Source organism: Rattus norvegicus, chromosome 2 (genome assembly GCF_021556685.1).
Source record: "Rattus norvegicus strain SHRSP/BbbUtx chromosome 2, alternate assembly SHRSP_T2T, whole genome shotgun sequence".
Classification (NCBI taxonomy): domain Eukaryota; kingdom Metazoa; phylum Chordata; class Mammalia; order Rodentia; family Muridae; genus Rattus; species Rattus norvegicus.
The window spans coordinates 84209367-84226764 of record NC_141535.1 but is presented as its reverse complement, the minus strand read 5'-3'; the positions used below and the strand labels follow the sequence as shown (position 1 = coordinate 84226764).

The window sequence follows — 17398 nt, the reverse complement described above, 5'->3', positions numbered from 1 at the left end:
TTTGAGTATTAAGAAAAACTCATGGGATGTATGTGTTCCCATCAATTTCGGGCACCAGGTATTTGTTTTTAATTTTTAATGTTCATATAATCTCTTTAAAAATGACAGTGACACCCTCTTCAATATGACTTCTGTGTCCTTTTGAACAGGGTCCAGTTATTCTTTGGTCAGAGAATGTTTGAGAAATATTTTTGTTTTTGTCCTAGAATTTTCATTTTCAGAGAAGCCCTGGTTCCTTCAGTGGAGATATGTTGCGTGCTCGTCCTCCTAATGATAAGTTTTCTCCTCCTTTTCAGCATTTTGTCCCTACCACATTGGTCACTTCTCCCTTGTTGGCTTGGGGTTTGAGGAGCATGTGAGTATATCACTTTCAGAAACTTACTTTCTAATTATCCCCGAGTTTGCTCTTTTCCAGGCTGTTTTTATTTATGTGTATAAATGTTTTGCTGGCATATATGCAGTATGTGTGTCTTGTTGGATCTCTGGATTATGGATGGTTGTGAGTCCCCATCCTGGGGCTGAGAACTGAACGCAGGTCTCTGCAAGAGCAACCTGTACTCTTAACTGCTGAGCCATGTCTCCAGCCCACCAAGGAACATTCTCAGGAATTCTTTTCTCAGTATTTCTTGTGCAAAGGAATAGTTAGCCAGCATAGTCTTGTTCTCTTTGTTTAAAGCCAAGCAGTTGCTCAGGAAGTGGTATGTCCTATTGCAAGTCATTCCGGGTACACTACAGAGTCTCAGAGTGTATGTAGTGGGCTTTGAGGCACATCGCAAGAGAGTTCCCACAGACTGCTTCACTTGCTTGATGAACTTGTGTGTCCCTTGCTCTCTCTTTCCCCAGGTCATCTATAGTGAATTTTGAAAAGTATCAGTGTATTTATTAATTTAAAAACAGGGAATAGAGGACTATCTTTGGTAATGGTCTATAGTGTTTGCTCAAGAATTTGCTTATATTTTACATATTGTTATTTCCTAATGGTGGATAGGTATTTGGGTAGATTTAAAAAATTTATTTATTTAATTATTTATTTACATTGCAAATGTTCCCCCCCCCAGTTGTTCATCTCCCCTCCCCCTTGCCTCTGAGAGGGTGTCCACCTCTCTCCCACTTCCTGCATCCCCTTCCTTTGACATCAAACCTCTACAGGATTAAGTGCATCCTCTCCCACTGACAGAGCCTTAATACTCTTCCCTAAAACATTTTAATAGCATACAGAAGCACACCAGTAACTCGGTGTCCCTCAGATCCTTAGTAGTGAAGAGTGTCATTGTGCATGTCTGATTCAGATAGCAGTTAGATGGTGATGGCTTTGCATGTCAACAGGACTGTCTTTCGTGTTAAGAAGGGATGACCACAGCTGGAGGTTCCAAAGCTCCATGCAGTAGAACTGACTACCTTTATGGGCTCCGTGAAGATGTCTGGATGACTGGGCTCTTGTTCCTGTTGTATGGGGAGATTACTTTTAGGAATGTTTCATTATCTGCTACTGCTCTGATACCTCTTGGAGACTGCTTGTAAGCATCTAGAAGGCTAAGATTTCAGCAGGTCTCAATTGTTTGAACTGTGGCTACATAATTACCTATAATTCAGGAACTAAAATGATATGAATGAAAAATATTTGTTATCCTGTAAACTTTTGCTTTCTGCAAGTCTCTAGAACAATTTTGGAGGGTCAGAGAAGCTTAAACGTTACGTCTAAGGGTATGAGGTAATGTGGTCAGATGTCACCAGCTGAGTGGACAACCTGGGCAGTTTGCTGCTGCTGCTGCTTGAACTGTAAGCCCTTAGCAAATGCCCAATTTTGAGAATAAGGGCAGGCTGATCAGATTGTGGTCTTACTGAGAAATTTCATTCACTGTTATTTTGACTCTTTGGATAGAATGCTATTTAATATTGAGTCTTCAGTAATGTTTAGCAGTCTGTATATGAGAGAGTCTGGTTTGCAGATGCTGTATAAATGAGATTTCAGTTTTTAAATTATAAATATGTAGAATCAACAGTTTACTTACTATTTTGCTGGAAGGTGATGGCGCCTACTTTTAATCCCACCACTGGGGAGACTGAGGCAGGTGGATCTCTCGAGTTCAAAGTCAGCCCAATCCAAGCAAACCAAGCCACAAAAGCCATAGTTTACTTTGTGTTGTTCAGATCCCTTAGTATACGGAAAGACTGGGTTACCAACCATGTGGGGAAAGTCTTATTGTATTTATTTGTTTTATTTTCAGGTTCAAGCATCTCATTTTGAAGGTCTAATCACGACAATTGTTGGATATATACTTTTAGCAATAACACTGATAATTTGTCATGTATCCTTTAATGAACCAGTTTAGCTTGGAGGTACATGCCATTCACATTGAAGAGTTCTTACTAATAACAAAAGCTGCTTTCCCCTGTTGTCTTCATAAAAGTTAATGCTGGTGAAGGGATGAGTGTGGGGAGATTTGAAATAAATAAATAAAACGTCATTACATTCAGTATTATCTGAAGAGTTTCCTGTCTCATACATTTTTCCTTGACTAAATGCTGCAGGCCTTGGCCACTCTTGTTAAATTTCATAGGTCTCGTCGCTTGCTGGGCGTCTGCTATATTGTGGTTAAGGTAATCCAATTGTAAATGAAAGCTAAACGTGGTTTGTCCTCCATTTGGTTGATACTGATGAACTCTATTTCTATTTAATTAAGGTCTCTCTGTTAGTTGTGGTAGAAATTGGAGTGTTCCCTCTCATCTGTGGCTGGTGGCTGGATATTTGTTCTCTGGTGAGTCAAGTGTCCACTGAGACACCTCATTTCAAAGCTTCAAATCATGCTTAGAAAATATTGCTTTTAAAGGAAAGTATTTGGTGATTCACTTATTTTTGGAACAAAACACTATTAAGTCTAAATGTCATTAATTTGTCTTGAGTATTAATCTTTTGGGTTTTTTTTATGTATTTGAATGTCAGGGTATTTTGACTGGAGCGTTTATAACTATTGGAGAATTTTGATACTTTTTTTCTAGTAATGGTGGCCAGTTTTTAAAATTATGACACTTAATTTTAATGGTTCTTAGTTTTAATTTTTTTCAAAATATGTGTAGAAAAGGTGCTTTTGGTTCCGAGATTGACATATACTGTTATTCTTTACCACTTAAAGCCTTTGTGAATGCAGGCTGTAATAAAGCATCAAGGTCTTACATAGTTAAAAAGAGGGGTTTTTATTAGTAAAGGCTGAGAGCATAGGTCAGTTGGTGGGATGCTTGCCTAGGATGCTTGCCTCGGATGCGTGAAGTCCTGGGTTCAGTTCCCAGCATCAAATGAGTGTGATAGCATGTTTCCGTAGTTGTAGCAGTGAGGAGGAAGAGTCAGGAGGATTGGAACTTCCATGTTTTCTTGAGCTGCACAGCAAGTTCTAGGCTGGCCTGACATACATGAGACCCTATCACAGGGAGAACAGACAACCAACCAACCAACCAAACTAGTGCAACCGGTTCTTTAAGCTTCAGGAATTTATTTGCATCATTTATTTTGAGTGTCTGCGCATGGGATGGTGAGAGGACAGCCTGCAGGAATCCATTCTACTGTGGAGTCCAGGGATCAGACTCAGGGTTGGCCACCCTGCCTGTCCAGGCTTCAGAATTTTAAAGTGTTGTATGCTCTTACATAGTTCTGTGACGCTGTGAACTAGCATTAAGAGAACTGAAAACCCAAAACATTGACATTATCTATCTACATTTGGAGTTCTTACTTTTTTTTTTCAAATTAATGTTTATTGCATCTTTGTAATTTGTAAGTGTACAAAATATTTTTATTAGAAATTAAAATTTCACAAAATGTTTTAATTATTGTAATCTGACTTGTTAATGGTGGAAGTATTAAGAATTGCAAATGTAGGTGGTACAGATCTCTGACCTGCTGTCTTCTGGCTCAGGAAATGTTTGATGCTACTCTGAAAGATCGAGAGCTGAGCTTTCAGTCAGCCCCAGGGACCACAATGTTTCTGCACTGGTTGGTGGGAATGGTCTATGTGTTCTACTTTGCCTCCTTCATCCTGTTACTGAGAGAGGTAGGTCCTATATGGAAGTGTTGGTGATCAGTGTTTTTGAGAAGGGCTTTACTTTCTCAACCATCTATCCCTCAAAGGCTAGGATGTTTTCCTAACTAAATCATATTCTCTCTTAGTTTTTTTTTTGGTTCTTTTTTTCGGAGCTGGGGACCGAACCCAGGGCCTTGCGCTTCCTAGGTAAGCGCTCTACCACTGAGCTACATCCCCAGCCCCAATATTCTCTCCTATTTTAAGAGACAGGAAGTAATAATATAGTTTGGTTTGATTACTTTCAATCAATGTTTATGTCAAAAAATGACAATTTATAGTTTTAAAAATGATCAAGGATAATTAAAAATCAGAGTTCTTATTTGATATACATCATACTTACCCCCTGTTGTAAACTCCTAAAAGTGTTTGTGATAATAAATTGGTCGTAGACATCATCCCCAAGAGAGGTTTTATAGAGTTGAGAATACTGAAATATTTAGGAACAGACACTTGAATTACAGAATAACAGTGAGGATCCTTTATGACCACAGTTCACTTGTCAGGTGTCTGGCTGCCTTCACAGATCCTGTTCTGAGTGGTTTAAAAATGAGAGGAGGTTAGTATCTCCTTAATGTACACCTCTGGCTCCAGATCTAATCTGTACGCTGGGGTAATACTGAGGTTACAAAGACAATTCCTATCCTTCATTCCTGGGGTTAATAAATTCTTTGAAAAATTAGCTTCTGGAGGAGAAGGCCAAAGAAGGCAGTGGGAATGGAATGTGAGATCACAGAGTGAATGACATGTGTGCTTTAATCTGTAAAAGGTTTGAGGACAGTAGGGGGTGGGTCTGAGTCTTTAAATCGTACAATGTGTAGTAATGATTGTTTTTTCCTCAGTGACTCAGATTTCTTGATAAATTGTTTTCAGTGAGTGTTTTCCAGTTTATGATTAAAAGCATCAACGGTCATTAAAAGCACAGTAGTTTGATAGTTTCTGACTAAGGAACTTCTTTTTTTTCCATGAATTCTCAGGGTTGAATTTTAGATGCCAGAATAACTTTAGGATCTCATTTTTTTGGTTAATTTTCAGATGCACAACATAAAGATGTTACTGAGTATCTATCATACTTGAAATATATTTGCAGGTACTTCGACCTGGTGTCTTATGGTTTCTGAGGAATTTGAATGATCCAGATTTTAATCCAGTACAGGAAATGATTCACTTGCCTATTTATAGACATCTTCGAAGATTTATTTTGTCAGTGGTGAGCAGATCTTTTTATTTTTAAAAACATCAAGGCATGGTACTTTTTAGTTTCATACAGTGTTTTTGTTGTTTGTATTCTTTTAGATTGGGAGGGCTGGGAGAACATGCTGACTGTATTTACCTAAACCTGTGGAACATACTTACCACGTAGTTTCCTAGACTCACAGTAGGGTTGTGCCTGTTTCTTACTACAGATTGTCTTTGGCTCCATTGTACTTCTGATGCTCTGGCTTCCTATACGTATAATTAAGAGCCTCTTGCCTCATTTTCTTCCTTACAATGTCATGCTCTACAGGTAAGTGTTTTTTGTTTTCTAGTTGGTGGTTTTGGGGATTGAACTCAGTGTCTAGCATGCTAAGCAAGTGACATACTATGAGCAGCATCTCTGAATCTATAGTTAAGTTTTTAAAACTTAGGAAAGCTGTAATGATTTATCACTGTTGGGGATTTAATATTCATTTTACATTAAACATTTTATGTGGTAGTTCCATTTGTATACTGCTAATAGCTACATTTTTCTTTTCTCCTTCCACCTCTCCCCAAGACAGGGTTTCTCAGTGTAGCCCTGGCTGTCTTGGAACTCACTCTGTTAATCAGGCTGGCCTCAAACTCAGAGATCTGATTGCCTCTGCCTTCCAAGTGCTGGACCTAAAGGCTTACACCAACACCACCTGCTTAATACATTTTTCCAAGGAATGACCCACTGCATTTGTTTAACCACACTTAAGGAGAATTAGTAACATTGTTTTTTCTTTGTGTACACCTTTATGTACTAAAAGCAAGACTCAAGGCTTTCATCTTTTTGGGTTAAACTTTCCAGTGACGTCTTTAATCTCATAGTTCACCTTAAGCTATGAGGAGTGAGATTGCTTCCTCAGATTCACTTCTGTCTTGTCAGTTCGTCCTTAAGAACTTAATGAAAGCGACTCATTTTCTATGCAGTGGTTTAGTTTCCCTCTGCTCTCCGTTTATATCCCAGCCTCCTCTCTGCTGTCTCTAGGTTTTCTGAAAGGTAGATTGTATTATCCCTGTGTAAAAACATTGTCAGTAGCTCCTTCTGCTGTCTCTAGGTTTTCTGAAAGGTAGATTGTATTATCCCTGTGTAAAACATTGTCAGTAGCTCCTTCATAGGAGACGTTAGTTATATCTATAGGCAAGGAGACAGGCTTTAGTATAGATAGAATATATAGTATGCTTACTATAGATCCCTACTGTTCTAGGGAAAAGAAAGGGGCAAAAAGAATCCAGGACGAGGTTTTAATATAGAAAGACTGAAATGACAGTTATGGAAAGCCATGAAAGTAGGTGGGGATTGGGGTACGGAGCCCAGTGGATCAGGCAGGCACACTAGCACCCAGATCTGTGTAACAGACTATTTTGGCAAAGTAGTTGGCTATGAGTGAGAGAAGACATTGAAAGCAGCTCTTTGAGTTTGAAGGCTGTAACAGGCTGTAAACTGTGATGTTCAGTCACAAGATAGGGATAGTTCGTGGAAGGCTATGAGGGCTACTCTACTCCTTGGTGATCAAGATATTGTGAGAGAGAAGCAGGATAGCCAGGAAGAAGATAGTGTGAGGATCCTGGTGGAGATGGGAGGGGTGTAGATGAAAGAGATACCAATGGAGGCTAAGAAGCAGTTAGGATTGATAATATTGTTAAGAGTCAAAGGAATCTAGTGGTGTGGATGTGAGCTGTAAAGAAGTCAGAAATCCGAAATTCTGTTCTTGGCATGGGGGAGTGTAAAGTTACATGTTTTGAGGTATGTGTGACAGTGGGGAGAGCAGGATTAATAGTTTGATGGATGCTTGGTCACATCAGTGTGAATCACTGAGTTCCACTGTGGAATCACAAGTTAGGAGTCAGGGAAGAAACATCTACTACTGTAGATAAAGGTGGTGTCCATGCCAGACAAGTCGCAGTCATTCAGAGAATAAGCTAGGCTGAGCAAGGGGACAAAACTTGGGCCCTTGTGTTTCTAGGCTGGGGAGGCAAAGGGAGAGCAGCTGCTTGGAAGCTGTTGAAAGCACACTGCTGTCACAGCACAAGTGAGCACCAAGGCATGGCCTTGGTGGACACCAAGGGACCAGGAACAGCTGCAGTGTGGTTTAGGAGGATAGCCTCACTGACTTGGAGAGAATGGGAAAAAAGGCAGTAAAGACAAGTTCACTTGGCTTTGGAGATTTGTTATCTGGATAGATGCTCTATAAATGATAATCGGACTCACATAGTAACCTGGCTCTTCGTAATCATCTACTGCAGTGATGCTCCGGTGAGTGAGCTGTCCCTTGAGCTGCTCCTGCTGCAGGTTGTCTTGCCAGCCCTGCTGGAGCAGGGGCACACCAGGCAGTGGCTGAAGGGGCTTGTTCGTGCATGGACTGTTACTGCTGGATACCTGCTGTGAGTATGGCAGCTGGCTCTGGACATCTATGTTATCAGTGTCTATAACCCTCCTTTTTTCCTTTTTCCTAAAGCCAGGCCTCGTGTACACTGTACAAATGCTATACTACAGAGTGACACTGCAGCCCCATACTTTATTTTTCATTTGGAGGCACATTCCTACCCAAGCTGTCCTCAACCCTAGAGTCTTTGTATCCTGGTCTTAGTGCTGAGCATACAGGCGTGTGCCACTGTGGCCAGTCTTGTTTTATAACCTTTCTGAAAGAAGTTAAAACCTAGTTTTAGAGGCTGCAGAGACAGCTCAGCAATAAGATGCCTACTCTTCTTCCAGAGGACTGACCTCATTTCTTAGCACTAATGTCAATCTACTCCCATTGGCCTTTGAGTCCACCTCTGGGAATCTGATATGTTTTCTAGCTCTGTGGGCACCCACAATGCATGTGGCGTACACATGTCCCATGTGTCCTTATTGGTGTACAAATAAAAACTCTTGGAAAACCCTCATTTTAATAGGAAACAGTTGAGTACTGTCTGGAGGTTACCCGTTGAAGGAGGGTATGTGCACACTGTCCCCTTGTGCAGGCTCACTGCTGTTCCTTTTGTGTTAATAGACGTGGCAGACCAAAGGGTTTGGGATCGATCAGTGCAGTTGCATGGCGTCTTCTATGGAGTATGCAAGTACCATCAATGCATATTAGCCTAAAAGATAAAATGCAGTGCACTTAAAGACTACACTTATTTTAGGGATTCTATCCCTGCTATCTGGACTAAATGCTAAAGTTTGATTTCTTTTTTGTTACTTAGTTACTTTTTGTGTTGTGAGAAAATACCCACCTGAAGCCGCTTAAGAGGGAGTATTTACTTTGGCTTATGTTTTCAGGGTAGACCCCACTGTGGTGGGGAAGTCTTGGCAGCAGAAGCTCGAAGCTTCTGTTCACATTTACATTCACACAGCAGAGAGAGAGGAATGCTGGCTTCTCTCTTACAGCTTTATTCTGTCCAGGACCCCTGTCCTGTCAAAGAAATGGTGTCATCTACTTTTAGGATGAGTCTTCCCACCTCACTCTACTTGAGATATTCTTTCACTGGCATTCCAAAGGCTTGCATACATATGGAAGTTTCTGTGAAATCCTTGGCACAGTATGGTCTATGTGGGATGTAGACTTGGTTATATTTGATGATTGAAGACTGCCCTTCTCCTCAGTGCTGCTCTTGTCTGAATTGCTTGTTGCTTCTGCAGGAGACACAGCCATCATTGAGAGAGAAGAAAAAGGTTTTCACTCTGTGGAGCCTAATGCTGACTCTCTGCTTTCTTCTAAATCACTGACTTTTCCCAGATATTAGGTGACGAAACATAAAATAGGTTGAATTTGTGGAGTGTCCTACAAGCTAGCTAACAGAGTTGGAAGGGTTTGGTTTGAAGCAGACACTAGCATGTAGTCCAATCAGCAGGAGTAACACTCTGTATAATTCCCTTGCATATTTTCTCCCCTTTAAGAAAACACGTCACACCTGTCATTGTCACTCTGGCCTAAAATGAGACTCACACTGGTGTAACTTTGTGTAGGGACCTTCATTCCTACTTACTTGGAGACCAGGAGGAAAGTGAGAACAGTGCAAACCAGCAGGTCAACAACAATCAGCCTGCGCGGAACAATAACGCCGTCCCTGCTGGGGAAGGTCTGCATGCAGCTCACCAAGCCATACTCCAGCAGGGAGGACCTGTTGGCTTTCAGCCTTACCGCCGGCCTTTAAATTTCCCACTCAGGGTGAGTCCATATAGCCTGTCTTCTGTAAATTAATTTTTCTTTCACCAATTGAGAATTAGTGCTGTTAAAGTCGCTGCTGTGTAGCTATGACGTATGGTTCCTAGAAAGAAACTTGCATTACTCTAATTATGTAGCTTAAATGTTCAGAATCGGTTATTAGATTTTGGAGATAGGCACTGTGTGGGGTCAGAATTTCATGAACTTTAGTTCCTGCTTGAGAGAAAAAGATCATAAATTAGAAGCTAGCATGAGGGATGACATTTCAGCATGTGCCAGGAACTGTCATGGTATGTTCATGTTGCCCTCTCATTCAATCCCACTTGTGGCAGCTGTTAGGTCAGGACACAAATGTGCTCCAGTAGGGCAGAGAAGCAGTGAGTGTGGGTAGTGCACATGTGGCCTTCATGGCGCCTCACTCTGCCTCTGTCCGTCTCCGAGTGTTGGATGTCATAGCCTCCCTTGTTCCTCTTCTCTCCTCACACACACCAGCTCCTGGATGTAGTCAGTTATCTGTAGTTAGACGTCACCATGTCCCATGTGTCCTTAAGGGCCTGGCATTCCAGATGTGGGAGGTCATCTCATGTTGATAGCTAATGAAACTGAAGACCAGCTTGGCTAAAAGTATACCTGTTTCATTGTCTCGAAGCTAGCAGACAGTCTGTGATTCAAAGTCTTGTCAGGAATTTATCCTGATGATTAGTACCATTTATATGCGATTTGTTATATTTAACAAATTTGTTATGTTTATAATGGTTTGAGGTTCTAAATGGTCATTTTGAAATTTTGGTAAATTAAAGAGCCTATCTTTGGTTCTTTTTCTGTAAAAATAGTCATCTTCTTATTTTTGGATTACCTGTAGGTCATATGTAGCCATTTTGTAAACATGTCTTGAGTGCCTGATATTTTGGATGTGTGTTAAGGCTGTAGAGATCATGCATGCAGTCTTTGTACTAAAACTATTTTTAGACTATTTTTGGAGATTTAAAAAAAAAAAACCAAACAATAGCAAATTTGGGTTCTCAGAGTAGATGTTTGCTGAGGGCACTGTGACTGCTTTTGGGCAGGGGCCCCTGGCTTGTGGTCGAAATGCCTAGAAATGTTCCTGGAGGAGGTGATAGACAAGCTGCCCTTGATGCTGGGAGGACCAGCACTAAAAACGGGGAAGTAGAAGGGCATTGCAGGCACATGCCAGACTTGTGGGACGTGGTCAGCCTGGGGCTGCAGGGAGTATAACAGGTAACGGGCAGGGAGGCTATGGCAGACGGACTTTTGCTCAGGCTGCAGCTGAGTGCAGAGCCTTGAACACTCTGTGTACTGTAGTTGGCACTCAAGATTTTGTATTTACTGCTTCTGGCCTCATTAAGAAACACAGCTGTTGACACCCGCGGATCCCGGCCCGCAGCAGCTCTCTGCTCCCAGACCCCGTGAGAGAGAGAGACCTCACCGCCTGGTCAGGTGGGCACTCCTGAGGCTGCAGAGCGGAAGAGACCACCAACACTGCTCACCCCTGCCCACATCCCTGGCCCAAGAGGAAACTGTATAAGGCCTCTGGGCTCCCGTGGGGGAGGGCCCAGGAGCGGCAGGACCCCTACCTGAGACACAGCCGGAACCTGAAGGAAACAGACCGGATAAACAGTTCTCTGCACCCAAATCCCATGGGAGGGAGAGCTAAACCTTCAGAGAGGCAGACAAGCCTGGGAAACCAGAAGAGACTGCTCTCTGCACACACATCTCGGACGCCAGAGGAAAAAGCCAAAGACCATCTGGAACCCTGGTGCACTGAAGCTCCCGGAAGGGGCGGCACAGGTCTTCCTGGTTGCTGCCGCTGCAGAGAGCCCCTGGGCAGCACCCCACGAGCGAACTTGAGCCTCGGGACCACAGGTAAGACCAAATTTTCTGCTGCAAGAAAGCTGCCTGGTGAACTCAAGACACAGGCCCACAGGAACAGCTGAAGACCTGTAGAGAGGAAAAACTACACGCCCGAAAGCAGAACACTTTGTCCCCATAACTGACTGAAAGAGAGGAAAACAGGTCTACAGCACTCCTGACACACAGGCTTATAGGACAGTCTAGCCACTGTCAGAAATAGCAGAACAAAGTAACACTAGAGATAATCTGATGGCAAGAGGCAAGCGCAGGAACCCAAGCAACAGAAACCAAGACTACATGGCACCATCGGAGCCCAATTCTCCCATCAAAACAAACATGGAATATCCAAACACACCAGAAAAGCAAGATCTAGTTTCAAAAATCATTTTTGATCATGATGCTGGAGGACTTCAAGAAAGACGTGAAGAACTCCCTTAGAGAACAAGTAGAAGCCTACAGAGAGGAATCACAAAAATGCCTGAAAGAATTCCAGGAAAACATAAATAAACAAGTAGAAGCCCATAGAGAGGAGACACAAAAATCCCTGAAAGAATTCCAGGAAAACATAAATAAACAAGTAGAAGCCCATAGAGAGGAGACACAAAAATCCCTGAAAGAATTCCAGGAAAACACAATCAAACAGTTGAAGGAATTAAAAATGGAAATAGAAGCAATCAAGAAAGAACACATGGAAACAACCCTGGATATAGAAAACCAAAAGAAGAGACAAGGAGCTGTAGATACAAGCTTCACCAACAGAATACAAGAGATGGAAGAGAGAATCTCAGGAGCAGAAGATTCCATAGAAATCATTGACTCAACTGTCAAAGATAATGTAAAGCGGAAAAAGCTACTGGTCCAAAACATACAGGAAATCCAGGACTCAATGAGAAGATCAAACCTAAGGATAATAGGTATAGAAGAGAGTGAAGACTCCCAGCTCAAAGGACCAGTAAATATCTTCAACAAAATCATAGAAGAAAACTTCCCTAACCTAAAAAAAGAGATACCCATAGGCATACAAGAAGCCTACAGAACTCCAAATAGATTGGACCAGAAAAGAAACACCTCCCGTCACATAATTGTCAAAACACCAAACGCACAAAATAAAGAAAGAATATTAAAAGCAGTAAGGGAAAAAGGTCAAGTAACATATGAAGGCAGACCTATCAGAATCACACCAGACTTCTCGCCAGAAACTATGAAGGCCAGAAGATCCTGGACTGATGTCATACAGACCCTAAGAGAACACAAATGCCAGCCCAGGTTACTGTATCCTGCAAAACTCTCAATTAACATTGATGGAGAAACCAAGATATTCCATGACAAAACCAAATTTACACAATATCTTTCTACAAATCCAGCACTACGAAGGATAATAAATGGTAAAGCCCAACATAAGGAGGCAAGCTATACCCTAGAAGAAGCAAGAAACTAATCGTCTTGGCAACAAAACAAAGAGAATGAAAGCACACAAACATAACCTCACATCCAAATATGAATATAACGGGAAGCAATAATCACTATTCCTTAATATCTCTCAATATCAATGGCCTCAACTCCCCAATAAAAAGACATAGATTAACAAACTGGATACGCAACGAGGACCCTGCATTCTGCTGCCTACAGGAAACACACCTCAGAGACAAAGACAGACACTACCTCAGAGTGAAAGGCTGGAAAACAACTTTCCAAGCAAATGGTCAGAAGAAGCAAGCTGGAGTAGCCATTCTAATATCAAATAAAATCAATTTCCAACAAAAGGTCATCAAAAAAGATAAGGAAGGACACTTCATATTCATCAAAGGAAAAATCCACCAAGATGAACTCTCAATCCTAAATATCTATGCCCCAAATACAAGGGCACCTACATACGTAAAAGAAACCTTACTAAAGCTCAAAACACACATTGCACCTCACACAATAATAGTGGGAGATTTCAACACCCCACTCTCATCAATGGACAGATCATGGAAACAGAAATTAAACAGTGATGTCGACAGACTAAGAGAAGTCATGAGCCAAATGGACTTAACGGATATTTATAGAACATTCTATCCTAAAGCAAAAGGATATACCTTCTTCTCCGCTCCTCATGGTACTTTCTCCAAAATTGACCATATAATTGGTCAAAAAACGGGCCTCAACAGGTACAGAAAGATAGAAATAATGCCATGCGTGCTATCGGACCACCACGGCCTAAAACTGGTCTTCAATAACAATAAGGGAAGAATGCCCACATATACGTGGAAATTGAACAATGCTCTACTCAATGATAACCTGGTCAAGGAAGAAATAAAGAAAGAAATTAAAAACTTTTTAGAATTTAATGAAAATGAAGGTACAACATACCCAAACTTATGGGACACAATGAAAGCTGTGCTAAGAGGAAAACTCATAGCGCTGAGTGCCTGCAGAAAGAAACAGGAAAGAGCATATGTCAGCAGCTTGACAGCACACCTAAAAGCTCTAGAACAAAAAGAAGCACATACACCCAGGAGGAGTAGAAGGCAGGAAATAATCAAACTCAGAGTTGAAATCAACCAAGTAGAAACAAAAAGGACCATAGAAAGAATCAACAGAACCAAAAGTTGGTTCTTTGAGAAAATCAACAAGATAGATAAACCCTTAGCCAGACTAACGAGAGGACACAGAGAGTACGTCCAAATTAACAAAATCAGAAATGAAAAGGGAGACATAACTACAGATTCAGAGGAAATTCAAAAAATCATCAGATCTTACTATAAAAACCTATATTCAACAAAATTTGAAAATCTTCAGGAAATGGACAATTTCCTAGACAGATACCAGGTATCGAAGTTAAATCAGGAACAGATAAACCAGTTAAACAACCCCATAACTCCTAAGGAAATAGAAGCAGTCATTAAAGGTCTCCCAACCAAAAAGAGCCCAGGTCCAGACGGGTTTAGTGCAGAATTCTAGCAAACCTTCATAGAAGACCTCATACCAATATTATCCAAACTATTCCACAAAATTGAAACAGATGGAGCACTACCGAATTCCTTCTACGAAGCCACAATTACTCTTATACCTAAACCACAGAAAGACACAACAAAGAAAGAGAACTTCAGACCAATTTCCCTTATGAATATCGACGCAAAAATACTCAATAAAATTCTGGCAAACCGAATTCAAGAGCACATCAAAACAATCATCCACCATGATCAAGTAGGCTTCATCCCAGGCATGCAGGGACGGTTTAATATACGGAAAACCATCAACGTGATCCATTATATAAACAAACTGAAAGAACAGAACCACATGATCATTTCATTAGATGCTGAGAAAGCATTTGACAAAATTCAACACCCCTTCATGATAAAAGTCCTGGAAAGAATAGGAATTCAAGGCCCATACCTAAACATAGTAAAAGCCATATACAGCAAACCAGTTGCTAACATTAAACTAAATGGAGAGAAACTTGAAGCAATCCCACTAAAATCAGGGACTAGACAAGGCTGCCCACTCTCTCCCTACTATTCAATATAGTTCTTGAAGTTCTAGCCAGAGCAATCAGACAACAAAAGGAGATCAAGGGGATACAGATCGGAAAAGAAGAGGTCAAAATATCACTATTTGCAGATGACATGATAGTATATTTAAGTGATCCCAAAAGTTCCACCAGAGAACTACTAAAGCTGATAAACAACTTCAGCAAAGTGGCTGGGTATAAAATTAACTCAAATAAATCAGTTGCCTTCCTCTATACAAAAGAGAAACAAGCCGAGAAAGAAATTAGGGAAACGACACCCTTCATAATAGACCCAAATAATATAAAGTACCTCGGTGTGACTTTAACCAAGCAAGTAAAAGATATGTACAATAAGAACTTCAAGACACTGAGGAAAGAAATTGAAGAAGACCTCAGAAGATGGAAAGATCTCCCATGCTCATGGATTGGCAGGATTAATATAGTAAAAATGGCCATTTTACCAAAAGCGATCTACAGATTCAATGCAATCCCCATCAAAATACCAATCCAATTCTTCAAAGAGTTAGACAGAACAATTTGCAAATTCATCTGGAATAACAAAAACCCAGGATAGCTAAAGCTATCCTCAACAATAAAAGGACTTCAGGGGGAATCACTATCCCTGAACTCAGGCAGTATTACAGAGCAATAGTGATAAAAACTGCATGGTATTGGTACAGAGACAGACAGATAGACCAATGGAATAGAGTTGATGACCCAGAAATGAACCCACACACCTATGGTCACTTGATTTTTGACAAAGGAGCCAAAACCATCCAATGGAAAAAAGATAGCATTTTCAGCAAATGGTGCTGGTTCAACTGGAGGGCAACATGTAGAAGAATGCAGATCGATCCATCCTTATCACCCTGTACAAAGCTTAAGTCCAAGTGGATCAAGGACCTCCACATCAATCCAGACACACTCAAACTAATAGAAGAAAAACTAGGGAAGCATCTGGAACACATGGGCACTGGAAAAAATTTCCTGAACAAAACACCAATGGCTTATGCTCTAAGATCAAGAATCGACAAATGGGATCTCATAAAACTGCAAACCTTCTGTAAGGCAAAGGACACTGTGGTTAGGACAAAACGGCAACCAACAGATTGGGAAAAGATCTTTACCAATCCTACAACAGATAGAGGCCTTATATCCAAAATATACAAAGATCTCAAGAAGTTAGACCGCAGGGAAACAAATAACCCTATTAAAAAATGGGGTTCAGAGCTAAACAAAGAATTCATAGCTGAGGAATGCCGAATGGCTGAGAAACACCTAAAGAAATGTTCAACATCTTTAGTCATAAGGGAAATGCAAATCAAAACAACCCTGAGATTTCACCTCACACCAGTGAGAATGGCTAAGATCAAAAACTCAGGTGACAGCAGATGCTGGCGAGGATGTGGAGAAAGAGGAACACTCCTCCATTGTTGGTGGGATTGCAGACTGGTAAAACCATTCTGGAAATCAGTCTGGAGGTTCCTCAGAAAATTGGACATTGAACTGCCTGAGGATCCAGCTATACCTCTCTTGGGCATATACCCAAAAGATGCCTCAACATATAAAAGAGACACGTGCTCCACTATGTTCATCGCAGCCTTATTTATAATAGCCAGAAACTGGAAAGAACCCAGATGCCCTTCAACAGAGGAATGGATACAGAAAATGTGGTACATCTACACAATGGAATATTACTCAGCTATCAAAAACAACGAGTTTATGAAATTCGTAGGCAAATGGTTGGAACTGGAAAATATCATCCTGAGTGAGCTAACCCACTCACAGAAAGACATACATGGTATGCACTCATTGATAAGTGGCTATTAGCCCAAATGCTTGAATTACCCTAGATCCCTAGAACAAAGGAAACTCAAGACGGATGATCAAAATGTGAATGCTTCACTCCTTCTTTAAATGAGGAAAAAGAATACCCTTGGCAGGGAAGGGAGAGGCAAAGATTAAAACAGAGACTGAAGGAACACCCATTCAGAGCCTGCCACACATGTGGCCCATACATATACAGCCACCCAATTAGACAAGATGGATGAAGCAAAGAAGTGCAGACCGACAGGAGCCGGATGTAGATCGCTCCTGAGAGACACAGCCAGAATACAGCAAATACAGAGGCAAATGCCAGCAGCAAACCACTGAACTGAGAATAGGTCCCCCGTTGAAGGAATCAGAGAAAGAACTGGAAGAGCTTGAAGGGGCTCGAGACCCCAAAAGTACAACAATGTCAAGCAACCAGAGCTTCCAGGGACGAAGCCACTACCTAAAGACTATACATGGACTGACCCTGGACTCTGACCCCATAGGTAGCAATGAATATCCTAGTAAGAGCACCAGTGGAAGGGGAAGCCCTGGGTCCTGCTAAGACTGAACCCCCAGTGAACTAGACTATGGGGGGGGGGCGGCAATGGGGGGAGGGTTGGGAGGGGAACACCCATAAGGAAGGGGAGGGGGGAGGGGGATGTTTGCCCGGAAACCGGGAAAGGGAATAACACTTGAAATGTATATAAGAAATACTCAAGTTAATAAAAAAAAAAAAAAAAAAAAAAAGAAACACAGCTGTTCTGAGGCAGTAC

General features: G+C 41.3%; 1 protein-coding gene and 1 pseudogene across 2 annotated transcripts in view; one reads left to right on the top strand and one right to left on the bottom strand.

Annotated features, from left to right (window-relative positions):
- Marchf6 (membrane associated ring-CH-type finger 6) overlaps positions 1 to 17398 on the top strand; it is a 79384-nt gene that overhangs the window by 40902 nt on the left and 21084 nt on the right. For both annotated transcript variants that reach the window (XM_087618514.1, NM_001305274.1), the window contains 9 exon segments: positions 297 to 355; positions 2229 to 2309; positions 2533 to 2601; positions 2685 to 2759; positions 3909 to 4043; positions 5161 to 5280; positions 5477 to 5577; positions 7542 to 7679; positions 9247 to 9448. In XM_087618514.1, coding sequence (XP_087474640.1) covers positions 297 to 355; positions 2229 to 2309; positions 2533 to 2601; positions 2685 to 2759; positions 3909 to 4043; positions 5161 to 5280; positions 5477 to 5577; positions 7542 to 7679; positions 9247 to 9448 — 980 coding nt within the window.
- Positions 1263 to 1385, bottom strand: LOC134478800 (small nucleolar RNA SNORA24; annotated as a pseudogene).